This window comes from Xenopus laevis, chromosome 4L (genome assembly GCF_017654675.1).
Source record: "Xenopus laevis strain J_2021 chromosome 4L, Xenopus_laevis_v10.1, whole genome shotgun sequence".
Lineage (NCBI taxonomy): Eukaryota > Metazoa > Chordata > Amphibia > Anura > Pipidae > Xenopus > Xenopus laevis.
In genome coordinates this window covers 11,135,829-11,154,175 of record NC_054377.1, presented here as the reverse complement: position 1 = coordinate 11,154,175, position 18,347 = coordinate 11,135,829, and the positions used below count along the sequence as shown (strand labels likewise).

The following is an 18,347-nucleotide window of genomic DNA, read 5'->3' as shown; positions in this document are numbered from 1 at the left end:
CTCAATGTAACTGAATGTGTCACAGTGGGACCTGGATTTTACTATTGAGTGCTGTTCTTAGATCTACCAGGCAGCTGTTATCTTGTGTTAGGGAGCTGCTATCTGGTTTCCTTCCCATTATTCTGTTGTTATACTACTGGGGTGGAAAGAGAGGGAGGGGGTGATATCACTCGAACTGACAGTACAGCAGTAAAGAGTGACTGAAGTTTATCAGAGCACAAGTCACATGACTGGGGGCAGCTGGGAAACTGATAATGTCTAGCCCCATGTTAGGTTTCAAAATGAAATATAAAACAAACTGTTTGCTCTTTTGAAAAACGGATTTCAGTGCAGAGCAGCACTATTAACTGATGCATTTTGGAAAAAAAACATGTTTTCCCGTGACAGTATCTCTTTAAGTGATCACTGCAGCTGCAAATAAAATACAAATCCATGTCTTATATACCAACTGTTTTAAATCTATTGACTATTATAAATAAAGAAAGCTAACACCCTATTCCTTTCTGTTCTTCATGTTTAGATCCGGGTGTTCCAAAACTTAGTCCAGGAAAAGGAGAAAGAGCTGAAGGAACAGTCCCAGAAACACGAGCAAGACATTTTTAAACTATTGGCAAAATCCGATGCCAACGCCGATCTGCATCAGGTAATATCCCCCCCCCGCCTTCTTTTACTTCTGAAATCACATCATTGTATTCATCTTGATTACATTTTGTCATTTCTTGAATAATGGCCTTTTCTGTAGCAGAACTTTTTATAATATATAAAGCTACTATCAATGTAGTCGATGAAATATTTAAATGTGTTGTATGTTTGCATGATTTCTGCCCCTGCAGCTGCTCAAGGCCTTAAAACAGAAACTGCACGAGGAAGAGGAGGTTTTACTTGGGAAGAATCAAGTGATTGATGTGCTACAGAAAGAACTAGACAATAAGGAGCAACAGAATATGGTGAGGATTGATTTTTTTTTAATTACTGGGACGTCTGTCCCTGCTCCAGTGGAGCTTACAATCTAAGGTCGCTAAGATTTTAACAATGTAGGTTAATGCCTAGCTTTACCTATCCTTATCTGTTGCAACCCCATCCACATTCCAGTGCAGCAGCTTGTGACCAATAGGAATTTAGCTAAAGTGGACATGCACAATTGAACTAGAGAGTGAAAAAATTCCCTTTGCAGACTGGTAGACAAAGAGACAGCTGAGTGTTTGATTCTTGATGTAAATGTTTTTCTAATGCTGACGAGGATGATGCTTCTAAAATGAACATTTTACCTGTCTTGATAAAGACTTCTGACAATTTATTTAAGGAAATAACCGAAAAGTGTAAGCGTCTCCAGTCCGAAAAAGAGAATCTGCAGTCCAAGTTGGAAGCGGAGAAGCATGTAATGAGAGCGCAGCTAAGAGACATGATGGATAAGCATGAGACTGAGCTGCGGGGCCTGCATGACAAACACGTTGCTCAGATCCAGGAAATTCAGGAGAAGCACGAGTTGGAAATCCAGGAGAAGTGCCTGACTGTACAGCAGCTGCAGCATCAACTTCAGAACTTGGGGAATAACGTAGGAGAAACGGCCCAACCCACAAACATCACAGAAATGGCAGTCGTTAAACTTCAAGGTAATTGTAGCATTTTGGTAGGGAACAGGTAGCCTTGAAACTAGGGATGCACCGAATCCACTATTTTGGATTCGGCCAAACCCCTGAATCTTTCCTGAAAGATTTGGCAGAATACAGAACCGAATCCAAATCCTTTGCCAAACAACACGTGATTACCCTCCCCGCCCCTAATTTGCAACTCATGGTGCATCCCTTCTTGAAACTGGTAGGATTCGCCCAATCCGAATCCTGCTGAAAAAGGCCGAATCCCAAACCGAATCCTGTATTCGGTGCATCCCTACTTGAAAATGGAAGTTTGTTGTAACAGATACATCTTCTTTTTTGTAATTAAATACTTTGCAGGGTTGTGTTGTAATGCACCGTTTCAGTGGTTTGTGTAAGGATTATCTTAATCCCCACTTTACTGAACAATCTCCCCATCCAAATGAGGAACCTGTTATTTTGGGTAGAGACACACGGTCAGATTCGGGGAGATTAGTCGCCCGGCGACAAATCTCCTCTTCTTCGGGGCGACTAATATCCCGAACTGCCTTCTCGCCGGCTAGAATGTAAATCGCCAGCGGAATGGCACTCGGAGTGCTTCGTTATCCGAAGTCACTCGGGTGACTTTGGAAAACAAATCGATCCGAGTGCCATCCCGCCAGTGAGTTAAATTCTAGCTGGCAGGAAGGGTTTTTGAGGAGATTAGTCGCCCGCCAACAAATCTCCTCTTCTTCGGGCGACTAATCTCCCCGAAAAGCCTTCCTGCCAGCTAGAATTTAACTCACTGAATCTCCCTGAATCGGACAGTGTGTCTCTGCTAGGGATGCACCGAATCCACTATTTTGGATTTGGCCGCACCCCGAATCCTTTGCGAAAGATTTGGCCGAATACCGTACCAAATCTGAACCCTAATTTGCATATGCATATGATGGGAAGGGGAAAACATTTTTTACTTCCTTGTTTTGTGACAAAAACTCACTCGATTTCCCTCCCCGCCCCTAATTTGCATATGCACCTGGATTCGGTGCATTCCTAAGAGCACAAGACTCCGTTTTCATATACAAGGGCAGAAGTAACAGATTATCCAAGGGGAACTCAACTCCATAAAAAAATGTAATCCTAAACAACTTTCCAATATTCATGAATTAAACATTTCCAAAGATTTTAAAGTTTTCGTTGGTAAGAATAATTGCCATTGAAACCCAGGAGTTGGCTGTTTATTCTCTGCATTTCTTGAGAGGTCAGAGGTTGTGCTTTTAATGATTTATACTGTGCAAATTAAGATATACCTTGATCTAAAGAGGGTCAGGTACCCGCGGGTTACCTGCAAAAACCTGCGGTACCCTGCGGGTTGCGGGTAGAAGTTCCGGGTGCCGGTATAGACATGGGTCGGCGGCTCTATGGCTCTGTGGCTTTGTGGGTCGGCTTCTCAATAACGATTTTTACTCCTTTTGTCTGATCACGCCTTCTCTCGATGATGTCACTTCCGATTTCAATGACAGCACTTCATGATTCTTTATGGTCAGCGGGTCCGGGTTGTGGATAAGGTACTTGCGGGTCGGGTCAGGTAGCGGGTCCAAGCGGGTAAGAATGCGGGTTGCGGGTTGCAGATTGCGTTTAAGGGTCGTATATGGGTTCCAAAAAATGGACCCACGCAGGACTCTACCTTGATCCCTTATTGGGGATAATGAGCCATACCTTGGAATGAACAGCAGAGGGCGATTCATGAGCATTAGATACGTGGTAATGAGGCAATGCAGAATGGAAATTATTTTCTTATAGGGATCACAATGATTGTCAAGCATCTCCTGTTGCTGTGAACACATATACTATTATTTTTGGTTACATAAAGGTAGTTTTTGTCACTCTTTGTCAGTCTGCAACTCAGTTTGTTTATGGACACTGAACCTGTTGGCTATTAGCCCAATTAAAAACCAGCCCCAGGAGCAAGTGAATCAAATTGGTTTCCAGTATTTATTAAAAATACAGAGTTCAGGGCTGGGTGTGGTTTGGGAGGGGGCGGGTTAGGGTCGGGTGCGGGTCGAGAAATTCTCGACCCGCATATCACTAATATGCCGGTCTAGTTTCCCTCAACCCGGCCCTGACCCTAATCCCCCTTTCTCCCAACCCGAACCTGGCCAGGACCACTCGATCCACTCTATTTATAGACCTGCCCCCTGCCCCTTGGTGATGTCACAAAAGGGGTGGAGCAGGCGCAAATTTATAAATTCGGGGAACAGAAGCTGGTAGTGTAAAGTCACGGGCGGGGAGAGCGGAAGGGATCAATTGACCCGAACACAGCAGCTTGTTTATATAAACTATAGTAGTACTTATCTGTTATCTACTGTGTATCCTGTGCTTGAATGGCTGCCCCCATTGCTACACAGCAGCTTGTTCATATAAACTATAGTAGTACTTATCTGTTATCTACTGTGTATCCTGTGCTTGAATGGATGGCTGCCCCATGGCTACACAGCAGCTTGTTTATATAAACTATAGTAGTACTTATCTGTTATCTACTGTGTATCCTGTGCTTGAATGGCTGCCCCATGGCTATACAGCAGCTTGTTTATATAAACTATAGTAGTACTTATCTGTTATCTACTGTGTATCCTGTGCTTGAATGGCTGCCCCATGGCTATACAGCAGCTTGTTTATTTTGCCAGGTGCCATATGTGCAGTGTTTTAGAAAAAGAGGGAGTGAGAGAGTGTGTGTGAGAGAGAGAGAGAGAGTGTGTGAGAGAGAGAGAGAGAGGGTGTGAGAGAGAGAGAGAGAGAGAGAGAGAGAGAGGGTGTGAGAGAGAGAGAGGGTGTGAGAGAGAGAGAGGGTGTGAGAGAGAGAGAGGGTGTGAGAGAGAGAGGGTGTGAGAGAGAGAGGGGTGTGTGAGAGAGGGGTGTGTGAGAGAGGGGGTGTGAGAGAGGGTGTGAGAGAGGGGGTGTGAGAGAGGGGGTGTGAGAGAGGGGTGTGAGAGAGGGGGTGTGAGAGAGGGGGTGTGAGAGAGGGGGTGAGAGAGGGCGTGAGAGAGAGACTGAGAGGGTGAGAGAGAGACTGAGAGGGTGAGTGAGAGGGTGAGAGAGAGACTGAGAGGGTGAGAGAGAGGGTGAGAGAGAGACTGAGAGGGTGAGAGAGAGACTGAGAGGGTGCGAGAGACTGAGAGGGTGAGAGGGAGACTGAGAGGGTGAGAGGGAGACTGAGAGGGTGAGAGGGAGACTGAGAGGGTGAGAGGGAGACTGAGGGAGACTGAGAGGGTGAGAGGGAGACTGAGAGGGTGAGAGGGTGAGAGAGAGACTGAGAGGGTGAGAGAGAGACTGAGAGGGTGAGTGAGAGGGGATGAGTGGGAGGGAGAGTGTGAGAGCATTACATGAATCAGTTGAGTGTAGTAATGTGCATTAGATCAGTGTATTGTAGCCAGTGGAAGACTGCAGCCCTGTATATTATACTACTGACCTTTATGTTCCTTTGAGAGTCCGATCACATTACTTTCACTAGACTGAACCTTTGTTGCGCTCGCCTGATCAAACCTTCTTATGTTTCCTTGCAGATGAAGTCAAGCTGAAAACAGAAGAGGCAAGTAAATCCGACGCTAAATTCCTTAAAATGAAGGCTTGGTCAAAGTCCAAAATCAGACAGTTGGAGGAAGAGCTAAAAATTGTACAAGTACCACCTTATCATTTAACCTGTCGTTTAGCTTCTCCTCCTTTCTATTATATTTTAGGGCTCTTACACACGGGCGGTTTCACCTGCGCTCCCCTGCATTTCGCTTTCTTCTGTTCAGCCTCAGGGGAGCGCAGGAGTAGACTCACTCAATTATTGTCAAGGGGGCTGTACCCACACAGACACATGTAAGCGCCAAACGCAGGTGGAACACAGCATGTTGCATTTCACCTGCGTTCGGCGCATACATGCGTCTGTGTGGGTACAGCCCTCTTGACAATAATTGAGTGCATCTACTCCTGCGCTCCCCTGCGGCTGAACGGAAGGGAGCAAAACGCAGGGGAGCGCAGGAAAAAACCCCCGCCCTACTTCTCTGTTTAAACCTTCTCTGTTTTCCTCTTTCATTTCTCAGTGTTTTATCGTTTTGCACTGGTGTATTATTGTAACCATTTTACACCTGTTTTTTTTTATCATTATTATAGTCTCAAGGCAAAAACCAGGACCTGCGTGGCTTGAGCAATCGCATTGTAGAATTAGAAGAGGAGAAGCATGAACTGGAAACAAAACTTGAAACATTAACGGAACTTCAGGCAATAAATGGTGAGCGTGGGTTGAAAGCTGTGCGGTTTGATGTAGGTACAGTGGCCCGTAGCAACCAATAAGCATTTAGCTATTGCAGGTGTATTGTAGCAAATATCTTTTTGGCTTGCTGGTCCTTGAGCAAATGTGTATCCTGGGCCTTGATGATCGCCCAATCATTTTCTGGATGGAATTTGCTTGATATTGGTATTGATCGGGCAGGTTTAATAATTCTCATTGATGTAGTCCTCGCCCCGACAGCCTGTGTTTCCATCATTGTGATAAAATCTTGTTTCCCGAGGCCCAGAAAATACCACCCTTATCAGTTCAGGCATATTGGAGAATGATCTGCTTGTTTGGCAACCTTATCAAGCAAGCGAATTTTGGGTACTGCCACCTTAATAATAGTAGGGATGCACCCGATCCAGGATTTTGTTCGACATTCAGCCAAGATTCTGCCTTTTTCAGCTTGATTCTGCCGAAGCCTTGTGCCTTTCTGAATCTGAATCCTTCATTTGCATATGCAAATTAGGGGCGGGATGGGAAATCATGTCACTTTTTGTCTCAAAACAGTAGGGATGCACCGAATTTGGGGTTCGGCCTTTTTCAGCAGGATTCTACCAAATCCTTCTGCCCGGCCGAACCGAATCCTAATTTGCATATGCAAATTAGAGGCGGGGAGGGAAATAGCACGACTTTTTGTCACAAACGAAGGAAGTAAAAGATTTGGTTCACTACTCGGCTGAATCGAAGGTTCGGCCGAATTCAAAATAGTGGATTCAGTGCATCCCTATAAAACAGGGAATTTTTTTTTTTTACTTTTTTACTTTTTCCGCCCCTTTTACATATGCAGATTCGGATGTGGCCAAATCTTTCACAAAGGATTCGGTGCGTCCCTACTTAATAGTCCCTTCTTAAACTGGCCATACACGGGCCGATAAAAGCTGCTGACAGACCAAGTCAGCAGCTTATTGGCCCGTCTGTGGGGCCCTCCGACGGACTTCCCCGATCAATATCTGGCCGAAAGTCGGCCAGATCTTGATCAGGCAGGGTTAAAATTCCCGTCGGATCCGGCCGCATCTATTCGTTGATGAGGTCCCGCGATCCAACCGCCTGTATTGCCTACATTTTGATCCGATCGTTGGGCCCAAGGGCCCACGATTGGATCAGCCTGATATCGAGGAGAGAGCCGCTCATTTGGCGAAATCGTGTATGGCCACCTTAAGAATCCTGTGGATCAGTGTTGTGTATTTTAACGCAGATTATTTTTACCCCAATTTTTATAACAGCTCTTAAACCTTTTCGCTTTATTTCCAAATAGAACAACTTTTGGCCAAGCTTGTGCTCTACGAAGAGCAGCAAAGGAAACTGCAGGCAGATCTCGAGCAGGTTGCAAAGAGGGCAGACTCGCAGGTAATGTATTTCAAGCATGGGCCTGCTTTCTGTGGGATTCTGGGTAATGTAGTGCAACAACATTTGCAGAGATATAACTAGCATTTCCCGTTCACTTTAAAGGGATGCTTCACCTTTATTTAAGTTTTTAAATTATTTGCCTTCCTCTTCTGACTCTTTCCAGCTTTCAAATGGGGGTCACTGACCCCATCTAAAAACAAATGCTCTGTAAGGCTACAAATGTATTGTTATTGCTACTTTTTATTACTCATCATTCTATTCAGGCCTCTCGTATTCATATTGCAGTCTCTTATTCAAATCAATGCATGGTTGCTAGGATAATAAGGACTCTAACAACCAAATTGCCGAAAATGCCAACTGAAGAGCTGCTGCATAAAAAGCGAAATAACTCAAAAACCACAAATAATACAAAATGAAAACCAATTGCAAATTGTCTTAGAACATCACTCTCTACATCATACTACAAGGAGGTATACAACCCCTTTAAGCTTTGTAGTCAGCATTTCCAAAGCCATAACTTTCCTACCAGTGCACTTGTCTGCCATTAATAAGGAGCTGCTCACGTTGGTAGATTTTGGATGAGTTTAGGTTATATATGGCTTTTCATTATAGGTATGAAGAATAGCCTGAGATAGAAGTATAACACAAAGAAATTAGCTTTTCTAATCTACCATGATTGTGTTCAATAGTTTGGCAATTGAAGGGGAAGTAAAGTCTAAAATAGAATAAGGCTAGAAATGCTGTATTTTGTATACTAAACATAAACATGAACTTACTGCACCACAAGCCTAATTAAACATATGATTTATGCTTTCAAAGTTGGCCACAGGGGGTCACCATCTTGTAACTTTATTAAACATCTTTGCAAGACCAAGACTGTGCACATGCTCAGTGTGGTCTGGGCTGCTTAGGGATCGTCATAAATTATCAAAACAGCACAAGTCAAATAATATCTGCCAGAAGCCGATACAGCAAGACTGATTAATAATCAGAATATACAGACTGCACTGGGTCCTGTGTTGTCATGTAATCTAATGTGGGTTTTATAGTTTTTGTATTGTTTAATACAAACTTTCTCCAACTCTGCAGAACCAGTGGCTGCAGCAAAATAATCCTCCAAATAGAATCCCAGTTTATCTGTTTAAATCTGGCTCCGTGATCTTTGTCCCTGCAGCTGAAACAGTAATACGGATGTAGAGCCAAAATAAAATCCAATACAAATCTCTACACAGTCGCTGACTGCTGTACAGGGAAACAAACAAAGCTGCTTAAGTTCTGCATGGCTGGGAAGTAAGGCGGGGGCTCCCCCTGCTGTTCATAATAAGTATGATTGTTTCCCTGCAGAGCAGTTAGGGACCATCTGACAATTCCTATCCACAGCAGTAAATGAAGGGAGAATTTCACTGCGTACAGTCAGGTTTCTTATAAAAACATTATATATTTTTTAATTAAAGTATATTGGAGATAGGTTTCTTTTTCATTAAAGAAAGTAAAAATTTAATTTTATTTTTTTGCCTTTACATGCTCTTTAATGACTCAGACAGGCATTTTGTATTTCGCTTTTAAGACACATGGTCGTGCACTTCCACTGCATGAAGGCGGTGCATTTATTCTCATTAGTCCACAATACATTATTCATCCTTCCATCACATTTTCAGACAAGCGAGTCGGGCAGCGTGGATGAGTTGCACAACCAGCTTCTGGAATGGAATGAAATGAGCCCTGAAATGGAAGAAGCGCCGGAGAACAGCGGCGAGGAGAAGTCTGTCCTTGCTCTGAGGATGGCACAGATAGAAGAGGAAAGAGAAGGTGAATTCTCCTATTTCGTTTACCCGATACAATTACCTGGTCAGGTTACTCGGTGTCTGGCTGGGTTGCCATTATGTGGGCTGACAGACAGGTAGTGATATAAAGTGATTGATACATGGCTTCAGCATTGGATACCCATTTTAAGTACAGTACAGACATAGTCTTTTCTATGCTGCATCAATTACATTGTAATTAGCAAGCCATTACTAATGTGTAAGTCAATCTGATCACCCTGTAGTTATCCAGCACCTAAATCTCTTAAAAAAAAAAACACACACACACAAACACACACACACACTGAGTTCTTCCATGACTTCTTTAGACAAACCAATGCTGTGACTGACCTGTCCAGATACCCTTTCTGTCGGCCCACATCACATGGTAAAGGGGAAGTGCGTCCAGATGAATTCTATTGCAAAAAAACAAAAAGAGTTCCCCCAAATGCCTGCCCCCGTCTCCTTAACTGCTACAGGGAAGGTGACCCGATGGTGTTAAACGAATATTCACAGGATTCCCTTAAAATTGCATTTATACTCTTTTATATTCGAGCAATGCAGTATAGGTAGGGGATCCGTGATCCAGAAACCCGTCATCCAGAAAGCTCTGAATTACGAGAAGCCGTCTCCCTTAGACTCCATTTTAATTCAACAATTCAGATTTTTAAACTTGATTTACTTTTTCTCTGTGATAATGAAACAGTCCCTTTTACCTGATCCAAACAAAGATATAATTTTTCCTTAATGTTTAAGTCCATTTTAAGCAGACTTAATGTATGGAGATCCAAATTACAGAAAGATTGTTTATCCGGAAAACCCCTGGTCCTTAGGATTCTGGATAATAGCTCCCATACCTGTACTATACTTATACAGGTATGGGACCTGTTATTCAGAATGCTTGGTACCTGGGGTTTTCTGGATAATGGCTCTTATCGTAATTTAGATCTTCATACTAGAAAATCATGTTAATAAACCCAATAGGCTGGTTTTGCTTCCAATAAGGATTAATTATATCTGAGTTGGGATCAAGTACAAGCGACTGTTTTATTATTACAGATAAAGAGGGAATCACTTTTAATAATGTGGTTTATTTGGATAAAATGGAGTCTACAGGGATCAGCCTTTCCGTAATTTGGCAATAAATAAACAGTTCAAATACACTCACGATACTTTGAATAGCTTGTGAACTGTAAGCTCGGCGTGTCTCCCAGTCACATGACCCAGCGTGATATACTAAATCATAGAAGAAAAAGATGAAGACGCGATGCCAATCCAATTGGTGTACTTGGAGTACCTCCAAATCTTTAATGTGCGGAATAGAGCCAAACGTTTCAGGAGCCTCACGTTCCCTTCCTCAGTGCACTTATCCACTGAGGAAGGGAACGTGAGGCTCCGGAAACGTTTGGCTCTATTCTGCACATTAAAGATTTGGAGGTTCTCTAAGTACACCAATTGAATTGGCATCGCGTCTTTTTCTTCTATGATTTCTGTAATTTGGAGCTTTCTGGATAACGGGTTTCTGGATAATGGATCCCATACCTGTAAAGCAATGTGACTAACATTGTGTTTTAAGCTTCTAGCATTAAATATCCTTTCTGGTTCATACAGTCAGCCCTCCACCCACCTTTTACTGTACCTATCTATTTAGCCAGTTTTTATTTTTACACTGAACTGTTCCTTTAAAACCCCCAGGCCCCTCCTCCACTCCAGAGTCTGCAGCTTATTGTCCTATATATATATATATATATATATATATATGTATATATATATATATATATATATATATATATATATATATATATGGGTTGCTGCTGAGAGTCCTGATCAATATTTTCCCAAAATCAACCTGAAATCAGTTGGGCAGGTTAGAAACCCACCTGAGCTGTACCAGTGGGTCTCCCTCAGCTGCCCCCCCTCCCATTATGATCAACTTGGATTGGATCGGAACTCGATTTGGTCCATCCATACGGCCCACATTCCGGTAAACTGAGCAGTGTGAATTATTCTTTAACACCAGCAGGTTCTGCAAATTTATGGTGATTATGTCTGGGCAGCTTCAAGCTCTACTGCACATGCCCCGACCCTTCCTTGCTCAGTACACAGTATAAATTGTATTTATGGCAGTGAATATGATTAATGGTGTATGAATGAGTGAAGAAGGGGCAGTGCATGCACATTAGCACATGAAGCTTGCACTCTCTTAACTCTTGCTGGCTGCTTTCCCTGTTGCCAGATACAGGTATGGGACCTGTTATCCAGAATGCTCAGAACCTGGAGATCTTTCTGTGATTTGAATCTTCATACCTTAAATTAGGGATGCACCGAATCCAGGAATCGGTTCGGGATTCAGCCTTTTTCAGCAGGATTCAGATTTGGCTGAATCCTTGTGCCCGGCCAAACCGAATCCTGCCCCTAATTTGCATAAGCAAATTAGGAGTTGGAAGGGTAATCTTTCACCAAGGATTCAGGGATTCGGCTGAATCCCAAATAGTGGATTCGGTGCATCCCTACCATAAATCATGGAAACACAAAATAAACTCAATAGGCTGGTTTTGCTTCCGATAAGGATTAATTATATCTTAGTTGGGATCAAGTACAAGCTACTGTTTTATTATTACAGAGAAAAAGATAATCACTTTTAAAAATTTCAGATTTTTTTTTATTATAATGGAGTCTATGAGAAACAGCCTTTCCGTAATCGGGAGCTTTCTGGATAACAGGTTTCCGGATAATGGATCGCATACCTGTACTTATTTTGGCAACAGGGGCAGCACAGGCAGAATTTATCAAAAGGTTGACTTCCCCTTTAAAGTCCTGCAGAGAAATGTAAAACCGATAGACTTCTCTTGCCATTACATGAAAGGTTCTGGGTACCTACATCAGGGATAGGCAATGTTTCACTTCTTCGGCTATTGCAGGAGGAGAACTCCCAAGACCCTCGCACTGGGTGCTGGGAGTAATCGATTCTGTAGCAGCTGCAGGGGCTGGACTTTGCCGACGTTCTTTATCATTTCTCGTCTGAGCATGATTGTTCTTATTTTATTTTCTCCTCCACGTCATGAAATCCGCTGAGTGCTCAGCTTTCCCTCCCGCCACTCTTCTACCCTACACTGTGATTTGTTCAGCCACCAAGAACATGGTTTCCCATCAGTTTTGTGCATGCAGGTTACCTGTTGCCTCCGCAGCTAGCGACGTACTGCTGTCTCGTTCCCCCGGGAGCCTTATCTTGTGGTGGAAACAGACAGCAGTATGTCTCTAGCTGCTCCCGGCCTTCCAGTCGTCTGTCTGTTGTCTATTAACATCGCTACCAGTCCCGTCTGTATCCGATTTCCTTTTAAAGGAGAACTAAAGCCTAACTAAAGAAGTAGCTAGAAATGTTGTACATTATGTTTTGGGCTTCTGTACCAGCCCAAGGCAACCACAGCCCTTTAGCAGTAAAGATCTGTGTCTCCAAAGATGCCCCAGTAGCTCCCCATCTTCTTTTCTGCTGATTCACTGCACATGCTCTGTGCTGCTGTCACTTACTGAGCTTAGGGACCCACTCACAATATACAGTACACATAGAATAGAAATGTCACAATATAAGGCTGATTAGTAATTAATACAGATAATTACTACATGGCAGCACAGAAACCAGTGCAATTAGCATCAGAATTTAATAATCAGCAAACCTGTAGCATCAGCTTATATTACAGCCAGGGAAGCTCATTTTCTGCTGGATAATTAGTGACGAGCTCTAAGCTTAGCTTCTCAACAGCCAATCAGAGCCCACTGAGCATGTGAGTGTCACAGACACTTTCCAAGATGGTGACCCCCTGTGACAAGTTTGAAGTCCTGGATCATTGCTGCTATTGACAAGCTGACACTTTAGGCTGGTGCAATAAGTTCAGTATATAAAACATGGCATTTTTAGCCACATTCATTTTTAGGGTTTAGTTCTCCTTTAATCCCTTTTCACAAATTCCTTTCCACTGTCATGTCCTTGTGCCTGTTTCCATTGCATGGTTTGTGTGTGGGTGGGTGGTGTCCGCTTTGCCCGACTGCTACACAAATTCATTATCCTACTGGTGATCACCTATTTGCACTATACTCATGGTGTGATCTGGCCCGGAGACTTTATAAGATGTGGTCGGTACTTTACTAGCACATTAAGACACCCTGATGCCTACAAAGCAACTTTTTGTTAAAGCAAAAGCGGGGATACGAGTTCCGACCTAGTTGGGGATGCCTTATGTAAGTAAGTAAGGCCCAGATTAATGTTCCGGGTTTAGGAAAGCTGCACAAGCCTACTAGATATGTAAATAATATTGGGGCTGGTGTTGAGCCTGGGCTAGGTAGGGTTAATATACCATCTCACAAGCACACTGTTTACACTGCAAATAATTCACTCTACAGTATAAAATTTAATTCCTGAACCAGCAAGTGTATTTTTTTTTTTAGTTGTAATATTGGTGTGTAGGTGCATCTCAGGTCATTTTGCCTGGTCATGTGCTTTCAGAAAGAGCCAGCACTTTAGGATGGAACTGCTTTCTGGCAGGCTGTTGTTTCTCCTACTCAATGTAACTGAATGTGTCTCCGTGGGACCTGGATCTTACTATTGAGTGCTGTGCTAGAGACCACCTGTTTGGCACTTTCGTCAAACGAGCGGATCTCTCCCCGATATCCCCACCTTAAAGGTGGGCGATATCGGACTGATCCAATCGTGCGCTGTAGGGCCCAACGATCGGATCATAATGAAAGCAATACAGGCGATCAGGCAGTCAGATCGCTGAAGCGCGTCAACGAACAGATGCAGTCTGCGATCCAACTGGATTTTTAACCCTGCCCAATCTACATCTGGCCGACTCTTGGCCAGATATCGATCGGGCAAGCCCAGTGTTGGACTGGGACACCAGGGGCCCACCCAAAACCTTAGACCAGGGGCCCACTCTCAGTACTATTATTCTTCCTCTCCTCACTCAACCTCTAATTCTCTTTTTTACATATTATAATCTATTTAGCCTCATAAAAATAGGGAATGGCCATGATATAGGCCAAATTTTTAGCAGCATGAGGGCTCACTGACACCTGGGCCCTTTTTCCTGGTATCCCGGTGGGCCAGTCCAACACTGGGCAAGCCTATCGAAGGGCCAATCTGGTTACCTTCCCATTGTTCTGTTGTTAGGCTGCTGGGGGGGGAGGGAGTGATATCAGTCCAATTTACAGTACAGCAGTAAAGAGTGACTGAAGTTTATCAGAGCACAAGTCACATGACTGGGGGCAGCTGGGAAACTGACAATATGTCTAGCCCCATTTCAGATTTCAAAATTAAATTTAAAAAAATCAGTTTGCTCTTTTGGCAAATGGATCTTCAAATGGAGTTTCATTGTTTATATTTATAAACTGATTTCCAGAGTTGCTCAATGCACCAGAGACAGTTCCGTTAGAAATGATTATAGAGAGAAATGGCACAGCCCTTTGTGAATTGTGAGCCTAAATGTGGTCGCATCTATAACAGCAACTAAGAGATCTGCACCAAAGCGCTAGTTTTTGACCTCAAATGTAAAGACCCTGGTCTGACGCCGAGGGCCGTGCTCCGCGTGGCGTGCTGGACAATTGCTGAATGTCTCCTTTCCCTTTTATAATTTCAGTCGTTTCAAATGAGTTTTGTGAGCACCAAATTACCAGTCTAGGGATTTTTGAAACATTAATTTCCCTTCTGCTTTAACAAAGAACTTTCTTCAACGTTGCATGCTGCAGAATCTTTGTTGGATCTTCCAGGGCTGGTCTTGTGCTTGGGCAAAAACAGGGCCATTTCCCTGGGACCCTTTTGCATTAAATGAATTTAAAAAGGGAAGGGGGTGTGGATCACCTTTACTTTAACTTTTACAATGTCCTTTTCTTAGCTATTTTTTCATTTGATTTGCTCTTTATTAAAAAAAAAAAATTCAAAGGGGTACCGTAATTAACTTTTAGTATGATGTAGAGAGGGATATTTGCAATTCGGCTTCATTTTTTTATTATATGTGTTTTTTGAGTTATTAACTCTTTATTCAGCGGCTCTGCAGTTTGCAATTTCAGCCATCTGTTGATAGGGTCCAAATGACCCTAGCAACCATGCACTGATTTGAATAAGAGACTGGAGTATGAAAAGGAGAGGGACTGAATAGAAAGATGAGTAATAAAAAGTAGCAATAACAATACATTTGTAGTCTTTGTTTTTAGATTGGGTCAGTGACCCCCCCCCCATTCGAAAGCTGGAAAAAGTCAGAAGCAGAAGGCAAATAATTTAAAAAGATCAAAAATAAACAATGAAGACCAATTGAAAAGTTGCTTAGAATCGGAACCACCCTTTTAGGGTCAGGGCACACAGGCAGATTCGCGGAGATTGGTCGCTGGCGACAAATCTCCTCTTCTTCGGGGCGACTAATCCCCCTGAACTGTCTTCCCGCCAGCTAGAATGTAAATCACCCGTGGGATGGCAGTCAAAGCAATTAGTTTTCTGAAGTCGCGCTAAGGGAAAATGAATCGCTCCAATTGCCATCCTGCTGGCGATTTACATTTCAGTTTGGGGAGATTAGTTGCCTGGCCACTAATCTCCCTGAATCTGCCTGTGTGCCCGGACCCTAAGGGCAGGACTCGATGATGGGTTTTGACCAAACACGTCGCAATGCGACTAAACATATGCGACGCGTCGGATGGTTTACTGAAAACGGAAGTGAAGGAGAAGCTGCGATTTCATCCAACAGTCGGATCAATGTAGTTGTAACATGCGATTTCTCCTTCACTTCGGTTTTCAGTAAACCATCCGACACGTCGCATGCGTTTAGTCGCATTGCGGCGTGTCTGGTCAAAACGCATCATCGAGTCTTGCCCTTAAAACCTTTTTGTATGATTTGCCTTTTCCATCTGCCTCTGTCGAATGGACGTCACTGACCCTGAAAGCAAAAACACGATTTTATTGACATTTTTACAATTTATAACACTTCTTTCTATTCATGGCTCACCTGTTTATACTCTCTCTCATTCATGCTCGGGTAAATTTACAACCGGATATCGGCTGACAGTAGCGATCCTAGAGGGGGGCGAGCCCTGGTGCGTGACGTACAGCCGGGCCCCGCCCCCCTCCGTACGGCCGCATTTGGCCAAATTTTCAGCGGTGAACGGACTGCCGGGGAGCCCTGAGGGGGTGCTCCCCCGGTAGTTCCGCCACTGTCGGCTGAAATTGCTGTTGTAGCAAAATATCACTCTGGACGTACTAAAAGTTAATTTATAGCTGACCTGCTGTCACTGATGTTCTATGATCAACCCCCTTCCTAGCATTTAAAAAGACAGTTATCCGACTGAGAAACTGGAGGGCTACAGGTTTGACATGAAGGTGCCAGGTGCCCCCCAGCCATAACTCCTGCCCTGGGGACTACTAACTATTTGTTTAGATCACAAAACAGATGGGAATAATACGTTCCAAACGTGCAATTAGCCAAAATAAACACCGGCCTATATTTATTATGGTTTATCTATATGTAATCCTGTATCAGTTTTATTGCGTATATTCTACTATGGCTTGATAAGAACCACTGCAGTGTATTACTTGTGACTGTTCGGCTGCAAGGTAGGGATGCACCCAATCCAGTATTCGGTTTGTGATTCATCCTTTTTCCGGCAGGATTTGGATTTTACCTAATCCAAGTGCCTGGCCGAACTAAATCCAAATCCAAAAACATCACGTGACTTTTGTCCCACTAACAAGAAAGTCAAAAAATGTTTCTGTGCTTTCCCCCTTGTTTCCCTAACTTACATGTGCAAATTAGGGTTCTGGTTGGGCAGAATCTTTCAAAAAGGATTCTGGATTTGGGCGGATCCTGAAATAGCGGATTTCGGTGCATCCCTACAAACTAAATCAAAGTGACGCATCCCCCCCTCCTCCCCCAAAGCCAATGTCCCACTGGGAGATTTCCATACATTTATTCTAAAGGATAAGTAAACATTTAAAATAGGTGAATGTAAAATCAATGAGGGTGCTGTTCTAAGCGCTTTTGCAATGTACATTTATTCCTTTTTTTAATTCCAAGATATTAAGGGATACATGTGCTGTTAATATGAATGAATTTTGTTACAACAGCGCCACCTGCTGGTCATTTTCTGACCAGTCTGACCACCAAGTAGTCAATGAAGTTGTCAGGAGAAAGAGGCTGCTCTGATGTTCTTCTGCTTAGGAAAGATTTGTGAAAGTTTTCTAATTATTTTCCTAAGCAGAAGAACTTTAGAGCAGCCTCTTTCTTTCTCCTGACAACTTCCTTGACTACTTGGTGGTCAGACTGGTCAGAAAATGACCAGCAGGTGGCGCTGTTGTAACAAAATTCATTCATATTAACAGCACATGTATCCCTTAATATCTTGGAATTAAAAAATAAATAAATATTGAATGTACATCGTAAAAGTGCCTAGAATAGCCCCCTCGTCAGTTTTATATTCACGTGTTTTTAAGGGTTACTTATCCTTCAAACATGGGAGATGAATAATGATTGACCAATTAGATTCATTCATGTATGGGCGCCACCGGAAGCAGCAGCGGTTCAATATTTGAACTGCAGTGAATTCCTTCTTTTTAACCCTGTATTTTTTCAGTGGGAATAAAATCTTGACGAATCTCCCAGTGGTTCAATAGCATTAATGAATTGCGGTAATTATCAGAAATCACTGCGTTTCGGTAATACTTCAATTTCTCTAATTCTGCACGTTAAGACAATTTCTGCATGTTTGGTCAATGTAAAAACCTGGCGTTCTCCCTCCTGCAAGGAATAGTAATGCAGACAGATAAGTTGCTCTCATGGGAAAGATCCTGTTGCAGGGCTCTCAGGTGTTCATGTAAAAGTAGCCACATCTGTAAGAAGCTGCCACTGGGCAAGTAATAGTATAAGAACATTGTTTTCTAGGGCCTAAATTACTTTACTGAATTGGTAGGGTTTCCTTTTCTTTAAAGAAGCAGCCTATGTCTATTTTTAATATTAATAATGCTTGTGCTGAACATTCTATATGCCCGTTCTTTCCATCAAGAAGCATCTATGGTTTTATTCTTGGGGTCAGGGCACACGCTCATATTCATTGAGATTAGTTGCCTGGCGACAAATCTCCTCTTCTTCGGGGCAGATAATCTCCCTGAACTGCCTCACGCCGTTTTCCGAAGTCGCCTGAAGCTAGAATGTAAATCGCCAGCAGGGTGGCACTGGGAGCGCTTAATTTTCCAAAGTCGCCAGAAGTTTCCTCATCCGGCGACTTCGGAAAACGAACCACTCGGAGTGCCATCCTGCCGGCGATTTA

At 43.2% G+C, this 18,347-nt stretch overlaps 1 protein-coding gene across 10 annotated transcripts in view; it reads left to right on the top strand.

The window, feature by feature from the left end:
- Positions 1-18,347, top strand: part of XB1001290.L (provisional ortholog of golgin B1 L homeolog) — a 74,636-nt gene that overhangs the window by 18,695 nt on the left and 37,594 nt on the right. For 6 of the 10 annotated variants that reach the window (XM_018257368.2, XM_018257371.2, XM_041589834.1 and 3 more), the window contains 7 exons: positions 521-643; positions 834-947; positions 1,304-1,613; positions 5,138-5,247; positions 5,733-5,850; positions 7,151-7,242; positions 8,901-9,052. In XM_018257368.2, the coding sequence (XP_018112857.1) occupies positions 521-643; positions 834-947; positions 1,304-1,613; positions 5,138-5,247; positions 5,733-5,850; positions 7,151-7,242; positions 8,901-9,052 (1,019 nt within the window). The remainder of the gene's footprint in view (positions 1-520; positions 644-833; positions 948-1,303; positions 1,614-5,137; positions 5,248-5,732; positions 5,851-7,150; positions 7,243-8,900; positions 9,053-18,347) is intronic. The other 4 variants (XM_041589835.1, XM_018257367.2, XM_018257369.2 and 1 more) reach the window with 3 other exon arrangements.